The sequence below is a fragment of the Sinocyclocheilus rhinocerous genome, unplaced genomic scaffold, assembly GCF_001515625.1.
Source record: "Sinocyclocheilus rhinocerous isolate Xijiao unplaced genomic scaffold, SAMN03320098_v1.1 scaffold405, whole genome shotgun sequence".
NCBI classification, from domain to species: Eukaryota; Metazoa; Chordata; class Actinopteri; order Cypriniformes; family Cyprinidae; genus Sinocyclocheilus; species Sinocyclocheilus rhinocerous.
Window position 1 is genome coordinate 506,509 of NW_015630351.1, and position 8,810 is coordinate 515,318.

Here is an 8,810-nt window from a genome sequence, read left to right on the forward strand (position 1 = left end):
AGCGTAAGGCTAAAAGCAGCCTAATGTTTTTAATATGATATCAAATTAATAGAAACATTGTAAGTTACTAATTATAATGCTTACATTTCCTCAGTTATTCAAAAAGCAGCTACAGAAAACAAGCAAAGAACATTACCAAAGAACATCATCACAAGCTCAGTCTAGCGCATTATGCACTTTAAAAACACTCCCGTTAAAATCAGTGAATATACACTGTATGATGAATAAATCTCTTATACTTACATCGCACGTAGATCTGCACTTTGTTGTTTATGATGAGAGAATTCGTGAGTCAGAATTCAGTCAGCGCGCGCTGAACAACAGAAGTTCCGCTGTTTCAGTGATGACTCATCTGAACGCCTCTGATTGCCCATTGCATTCAAAAGCTCAGCATAATCGTGTGTGATTGGTTAAAACGCGCAATACTGTAAAAACGCGGAAAAAGAAATATAATGCAACCAATAAGCCCTAATATTAATTAGATAGTATTACTAGCCTGATAATAATAATAACAATAATATTATTAATAATAATAATAATAATCGTCTTGCTATCGTCAAAGGCATCAGCCACAGGCGATATCTCTTGACTATCGCCGATACACGATACTATCGTCTATCGGCACAACCCTAATGCCATGACCTTTTTAAGGCCTTAATTTGTGGAAGGATGGATTAATACTTTTTAAGACATTTTTAAGACCCACAGAAACCCTGAATAATGTCCATGAGAAAGACTAGACCAAAGATTAAGACTAGCATGAGAAACACGTCTTTCCTTTTAAACGTGGTGTAAACCAGACAGCCTGTGTTGGTTTAGAGGAACCATCAGATGAGCTGTAGAGGTGCTCAGACATCTGCGCTTCAGGCCACTTCAACAAATCTCCCACCTAAATTACAGACCATGTTTGATCAGCTGGTTCAAAGCAAGTCTTGGCAACTTGCGCTCCCACCCATTTTACGAGTGTGTGAGAATGTGGTACAGTAGTGAGTGGGACAAATCTCCATATCCTGGGCCACTTGTAATCAAACACCAAAACGCAAATGAGTTGTAAGTCATAATTTCACATCCCACACTGCTGCACTGATGGGGCTTCATTAAAATGGAGGTCCATTAAAATGACTCCTAATAGCCACTGCATTGTTTATGCTCAAACAGCAACATTACACACTGACTAACGTTAAATCGCAATCAGCCACCCCTTTAATATTTTTGTGGAAATGGTGATACATTTTTTTTTTGATGAATAGAAAGTTCAAAATAACAGCAATTATTTGAAATAGAAATATTTTGTAATATAAATTTTTTTTACTGTCACGTTTGATCAGTGAAATGCATTCTTGCTGAATAAAAGTATTAATTTCTATAAAAAGACAATCTTACTGACCCCAGACTTTTTAATGCTAGTGTATATAGTAGGTACATGAGCCGTTTGAATTCCCCCCATGCAGACCCCTAGGTGACTGTTGCTTAGTGACCATATGGTTTGATGATGGCAGCAGGAGCAAAGCATCTTGGGTCTTTTCTCCTGAGACAAACCCTCCCACAATGTTCACACATCCACAGAGTCACATATCCCACTGAAAGAAAGAGGAAACCCTTTCAGAGGGACTGTTGCATCAATATCTGAACCCCCATTGAACATATTTGACAGTAAATCTATGAGATAAAATAAAGCTGTTTATTTTTACCTGCCATCACTATGCATGGTTTGTTTTGAAAGTTTGAGTCTGTTAATAACATGTACGGTGCTCAGAGATGCATATGGCCAAATGTATGATGAAATCTAGATGAAATCAAAACTGATGCCTTTTACTTTCTATATACTGTACATGTTCCTGGTCTTATTATGTATGATTCATTGTTGCACGTAAAACCAAAGAAGAAAATTGTCTTTGTGTTTTGTATCTAAAACTGCCTGATAATGGAGATAAAGTGGGCTGGCAACATGTGGGGAGACCAAGTTTATATTGAAAAGCTTTTTCTATCTGTGTGTATATAATGTTAATAACATGATTTCTGGGTTATTTTCAGGACCAGAGGTACGAAGGAGTTTCCCCGACATGTACACTGACCAGGTTTGTACTTCATTATCTGTTCTGTCTTTCTCTAGGGATGTTGGGGTGGGGATCTCATAATTGTTGTTCACCTCAGTGATAATGCAGTGAGCACCTGTTCTGACAGATGGTGTTTAAACCACTAGAGAGTGTGTACCATTTTCTGAGAGGGTCTATGGTATCAAACACCCTCTTTAAGGAGTTTTAACCAAACTCACTTAAGATTCTGACTCTGGCTTACAAAGAGGAAACCAAAAAAAGATACTTTTGCTATATTCAAAATCTGCTTACTCCATATACAGTGAATGAAACACTATATGGGGAAGTAGCAAGCAAATATTTATGCTGTGTGCTGGTACTGTGTGTGTTGATGGCCGACAAACATTTCATGTTTAATATTTCTTTAAAACTCTCTCATCTATGCTGAGCAGTGCTTCTGCACCCAGATAAGATTATCTATCTATAAATCAGTAATAAAGACATCAGTAAGTAAGTAGACAAATATGTTACCTACAGGTGATAACTTGTATTTGGATTAAATCTTAACAATAGTGTTACCAATAAATTAATAACAAAAATGAATGATGCATAATTATCATTTTAATTTTGTAATTATAAATAATGGTATTAATTAATTAATTATACACTACAAAATCAGAGGTTTTGGGTCTGCAAAATGTCTCTTATTCTCACTAAGGCTGCATTTATTTGATCAAAAATACAGAAAAATCTGTTATATTGTGACATATTGCAGTTTAAGAGAACGGTTTTCTATTTTATATATTTATATATTTTAAAATGTCATTTATTCCTTTGATGCCAAATTATTCTTATGATTTATTACCAATGTTGGCAATAGTTCAGTTTAGTTCAGCTTAATATTTTTGTGGAAACAGCGAATAGAAAGAACATCATTTAGGCTGTTTGAATGCATTTATTTTTAATGCTTCCTTGCTAAATCAAAGTAATAATTTCTTTTTTTTTTAAAGTCTTGCTGACCCTGAACTTTTGAATGGTGGAATATAATCTTCTTACTATATTTTATTAAATTTTTAAAATAAATTGATGCCTAAAAATAGTGAAATAAAAACGGCAGGAATTAAAGGGTTAGTTCACCCAAAAATGAAAATTAGCCTGTGTTTTACTCACCCTCAAAGCATCTTAGGTGTATGTGACTTTCTTCTTTCAGACGAATCCAATCTGAGTTATATTAAAAATTGTCCTGGCCCCTCCAAGCCTTTCAGTGGGGGTAAGTGGGTGTTGGTTGTCAACAGTTGTCAACAGAAGACGTGAAATAAAGTGCGCGCATCCGTAATAAAACGTCCCTCACACGGCTCCGGGGGGTGAATAAAGGCCTCCTGTAGCGAATCCATGCATTTTTGTAAGATAAATATCCATATTTCAAACGTAATAAACACTTTTTCTCACTTCCACTGACTGTGGTACGCGGAAGACGTTCAGGCGGATGACGTAGGACATAGTTTCCTTACTTTAGCAAAGGAAAACCAGTCTCCTCTTGGCTTATATCGAAATCCTCCGACATTTTTCTTTCACCCCCCAGAGCTGTGTGAGGGACGTTTTATTACGGATGCGCGCACTTTATTTCACGTCTTCTGAACTGTTGACAACCAACACCCGCTTGCCCCCATTGAAAGGCTTGGAGGGGCAAGGACTATTTTTAATATAACTCCGATTGGATTCGTCTGAAAGAAGAAAGTCACATACACCTAGGATGCTTTGAGGGTAAAACACAGGCTAATTTTCATTTTTGGGTGAACTAACCCTTTAAGGAAGCTATAATGCATTATTTAGGAAATGAGGAGCGAATGCAGTGATTGTTTTTGATCGTTGATAATATGTTGTCATGGCGATATCAGCTACTAAAGCAGGTGTAATTCTGTGTGTGTGCGTATAACTAAAACAGATGTGTGTATCTGTCCACTCTATATACCTGTTGATTGCAGTTTCATAAACTCTCTCAGCACACACGTACAGACACCGCTTTACTCACCTGATTGTTGGGTCCAGTGGTCCCAGAAGATAATCTGGGTGTCGTACCCAGCGGTGAAGCTCTGTAATCTGGGCTGTGTCCCCTCCCTCTCCTCTGTCATGCTATTGTTAGGGATAATCCCTAACTCCTGACACAGATGAGGGCAGAAAAACACACACTCATATACACACACCCCTGGGGTCTCAAGTCTAGCATAGTCCCTCACGCACACACAGTTTCATCTGTACATGGTGGTCTTTTGTGTGAATGAAGCTAATGGTTATGTTTCAGTGTGTGAATTCATTCTTTCTCACAATCTGTTTTCAGGAAACGCTACAGACTATCCCAAGGTTTTGTTTCCCCTTCAATATGGACAGGTAATGTTACAATCTTTAATCAAGTCAAGTCACCTTTAGTCATACAGCGAATAGTTCACCCAAAAATGAAAAGTTGCTAGAAATGTACTTGTCCTCAGGCCATCCAAGATGTAGATGATTTAGTTTCTTCATCGGAGCAGATTTGGAGAAATTGCAGTACATCACTTGCTCACCAATGGATCCTCTGCAGTGAATGGGTGCTGTCAGAATGAAAGTCCAAACAGCTGATAAAAACATCACAATAATCCACAAGTAATCCACACCACTCCAAGCCACTCCACTCTCAATTAACGACTTGTGAAGTGAAGAGCTGTGTGTTTGTTTTAACTTTATACCATCGCTTTTGTCCAAAATTCGAGTCCATAATCCATAATAACACTTCCTCCAGTGAAAAGGTCCATCTCCTGTTGTCCTCTCACATCAAAATCCACCAACATATTGGTTTAGAACGGTTTTGGACTCTTTTCACTTGTAAACGGTGCTTGATCTGTGCATATTTCTCTCCTGATTCAGATGAGACAACAATTTGTACCCGAGGATGCACTAGAGAAACAATATTGTGGATAGAGGACTCATATTTTAGCTGGAAGCAACAGTTTGAAGTTAAAAATGTTTTGATGGATTTGTTTATCACAAACAAGCAAACTTTTCGCTTCACAAGACATTAATTGATGGACTGGATTGGTGTGGATGATTGTGATGTTTTCATAAGCAGCTATACTGAACTTGACTCGACTACTGTCTAGCGTCTTTATTCGGCTCGAGTCAGTTCAGTCGATGTAGCAGAATTGGTCAATTATGAAACAATTCAGCTCTACAGAAAACAATAGTGTCACCATTAAGCTCAGTTCATTTTGTTTTGTTCTCATCTAATTGTGTGAGTGTCATCAAATCACTTTCATTTGATTCCAGCACCTCTTGAACCTTGACTTTATAAGTTCGGACCAAAATTTTGTCTTTGACCCTGTCTTTCAGTATGGCAGTGGGCCAGGTGGGGCAGAACTTCACGTTTGTTCTGACGGATATCGAGAGTAAACAGCGCTTCGGTTTCTGCCGGCTCTCATCGGGAGCTCAGAGCTGCCACTGCATCCTCGGGTACAGATTATTGGTTTTAAAAGTACAAGTTGAAAATTTTATGTAAATGGACCTGTTTTCTTCATCCACCTACTTCAGATCAACTTAATCTAATTGTAGTCTAACTGTTTCTGTTTAGCTACTTGCCCTGGTTTGAGGTGTTTTACAAGCTGCTGAATATCCTGGCAGACTATACAACCAAAGGACAGGTCGGTGGTGCATGAATGACAACCACACTCATATGTCGCTGTGTCTTATACACGCAGATGTACACATACGCATTTAATTATCAATGTGAATAGGATTTCTTGTTGATTTCATACTTTACATTAATTCTAAAATTACAATTACTGTTAACCTGATAACTTTAACCTGACCCTAAATTACAGCTTTTTTTGTATTTTTATAAACATTTTCCCTTGGACAAAAGTGTTTTTTTCCCCTCCAGATTTACAGTTTGGTTAAAAGTTTGGGGTCAGTATGATTTTTTTTTTTTGAAAGACATTAATGCTTTTAATCAACAACGACACATTCAGTTGATCAAAAGTGACAGTAAAGATAATTATATTGTTACAAAAGATTTTTTTAATTGTTCTTTTTTAATTTTCTATTAAAGGTGGGGTAAGCGATTTCTGGTAGCCAATGTTGACATTTGAAATCACCAAAACAAACACGCCCCTACCCCAAAAGGGTCTCGCCCCTATTTTGATAGCTCCGCCCCACACATACATACGCAACCCAGGCAACGATTGGTTCTGTGAAACAAAGCAAAACCAATGTTACATCGTGTCTACACCAGACGCGAGTGGCGCAGCACGACAAAATACTATAGAACTCATCTACTTCTTGCCTTATTGCCTTAAGCCTTCTTTTGTTCGGCAGACGTTTTCCTCTTTTGTTTTTTATCCGCCATCTCTATCTTTCTGTCGCTCGGCTCGCTAATGTCCGTCCTGTGCACTGAACGCTCTCTCCTCCACATCATGAGTAGACATGCCCCTTACTGCTGATTGGCTACAAGTTTGTTTTGCTAGTCGGCCCGAATCAGTTTTCTAAAGCGTTTTTGAAAAATCGCTTACCCCACCTTTAATCAAAGATTCCTGGAAAAATGTATCAAAATTACAACAAAAATACTAAGCAGCAAAAACTGTTTTCAATGTGGATAATAATAAGAAATTAAATAAATTACATTTTAAAATATATTAAAATAGAAACTTTTAAAGTTCTTTTAAAGGCATATGATGCGATTTCAAGTTTTCCTTTCTCTTTGGAGTGGTACAAGCTGATTGTGCATAGATAAGATCCCTGAAGTTGCAAAGACTAAAGTCTCAAAACCAAAGAGATATTCTTTATCAAAGTTAAGACTCTGCCACGCCCCCCTAAAACGGCTCGTTCTAACACGCCCCACATATCTACCTCACTATGTGAAAATATTTGCAGTCAGCTGTCTTAACCGTGGCTTGTGTACTGCAAACACATACCAAGCTTCATCACTGTGTCTGTCACGTGACTGTTCCCCGTTCGGCTCTGTCTTTACATTTATTTTGAAAGCTGAAGCTCGTGATTATGGTAAGGGGCGTTACATTTCCGACGAGTGCTTGCGGTGTTCGGCCAATCACAATGCACCGGGTCAACTGGCCAATCAGAGCAGCATGCGCTTGTCGGAAGGAGGGACTTTGTAGAAAACGAAGCGTTTGAGAGAGACGGGGCATAGAGGACCTACAATAATGTACAGTATTTGAAAAATAATGTGTTTTTTGAACATTAAAACATGTCAACATATTCTGTTACACCAAATACACAAAATAATGATCTTTAAAAAAGCATCATATATGACCCCTTTAAATTGTAATAATCTTTCACAATATTACTGTTTTTACTATATTTTTGATCAAATAAATGCAGCCTTGGTGAGCAGAAGAGACTTATCTCAAAAACATTACACAATCTTGCCAACCCCAAACTTTGAAAAGTCGTGTAACTCAAAATTTCCTCTGAGGAGATTTTTCAGCTGTTTTGACCTCAGAAGTGTAGCAAGGTCATGCACGCATACATATAATAGTGACGCGGCATTGATTATTTGTAGTGATTTAACATCTTATAATTTATAAAGTGTAAAATCTGCATGTGAGACTTGCTGTTTTAATTTGTGTGTATTTGTGTTACAGGACAGTCAATGGAGAGAGTTGTTAGAGTCTCTACACACGTTAAACATCCCTGATCCTGGAGTCCCTGTGCATTTGAGTGTGGTAATATACAGTAACATACACACATGACGCTTACATCAGACAAGATGTTCATATTACAATCAATTTATTGTATAAAGCTAATTACATTTCTCTGTCTTTAGCATTGGTTTTTCACAGTGCCTGATCCTAGGGAATTACCCAGTATACCTGAAAATGTAAGTCTGACTTATTACCTTGACCCTGTTAGCCACAATGTAGAAATTACAAATTTATGCATAACTATTCGGATGTGACTAGTTATAATTTAAACTAAGGACGTCTGAGAATACAGGTTTAAAGGGGTCATGAACTGAGAAATCAAAATTCCCTTGATCTTTTGATCAAGACAATCCTGTAAGTTTCAAAACTCAAAACTTTCTTTCTACATCGGAAGCGAGCACTGTTGTGGCATTTTGCGAATCAGTTTACTGTCGGGGATTTGTTGTGTCAATCTGTGCCGTAGACAGAATTTCCGATTATAATGAGTTCTGTTGTCTATAGTCGCGTTGCGCCGCTCGCGTCCGGTGTAAACACAGGGTAAAATTAGCAAAGAGCTCCAGATCGCGTCAGTGAAACACTGTTTGTTTGTTTGTTTGTTTGTTTGCTTGCTTCACTTTGCTACGGATTCATTTTTAAACAAGACCGTATGATGCAGGCTACTGTCAGTATGAGACTGAAAGTAAATGATGATGCAGTGCTGAGTCTGACTAAATTGGATCCAACAGTAATGTTGCAACACAATATAGTGTGAGTAAACGTGCTTTTACCACGATTGCATTGTCTGTTCCAGACCATTTGATGTATACTGAGTATTTATACGTTTTATCCCAAATGACCCATGTTGTTTTCAGAGTACATCACAGCAGCGTCCAACTGTTATTTTAACTAGTGAAACTGTTAGCCAATCATAGCAGTGGGCCTTTACTTGCTAGTCTTGAATGTGCCCCACCTATAAAAACAGACTGTTCTGCAGAGAGGCTCAAAAACAGGATATAAAATAGCCCATTACTTCTAAATTATTTTGGTTTTTTATGTAAAATCACACTAACATTATAAGTGAACCTCAGAGAACATTATAAAATAATTT

At 37.7% G+C, this 8,810-nt stretch overlaps 1 protein-coding gene across 1 annotated transcript in view; it reads left to right on the top strand.

The window, feature by feature from the left end:
- The window catches only part of dennd1a (DENN/MADD domain containing 1A), a 32,026-nt gene that overhangs the window by 5,915 nt on the left and 17,301 nt on the right, over positions 1–8,810 (top strand). The window contains exons 3-8 of the mRNA XM_016552557.1: positions 2,035–2,078; positions 4,375–4,424; positions 5,400–5,519; positions 5,638–5,707; positions 7,664–7,744; positions 7,846–7,899. Coding sequence (XP_016408043.1) covers positions 2,035–2,078; positions 4,375–4,424; positions 5,400–5,519; positions 5,638–5,707; positions 7,664–7,744; positions 7,846–7,899 — 419 coding nt within the window. The remainder of the gene's footprint in view (positions 1–2,034; positions 2,079–4,374; positions 4,425–5,399; positions 5,520–5,637; positions 5,708–7,663; positions 7,745–7,845; positions 7,900–8,810) is intronic.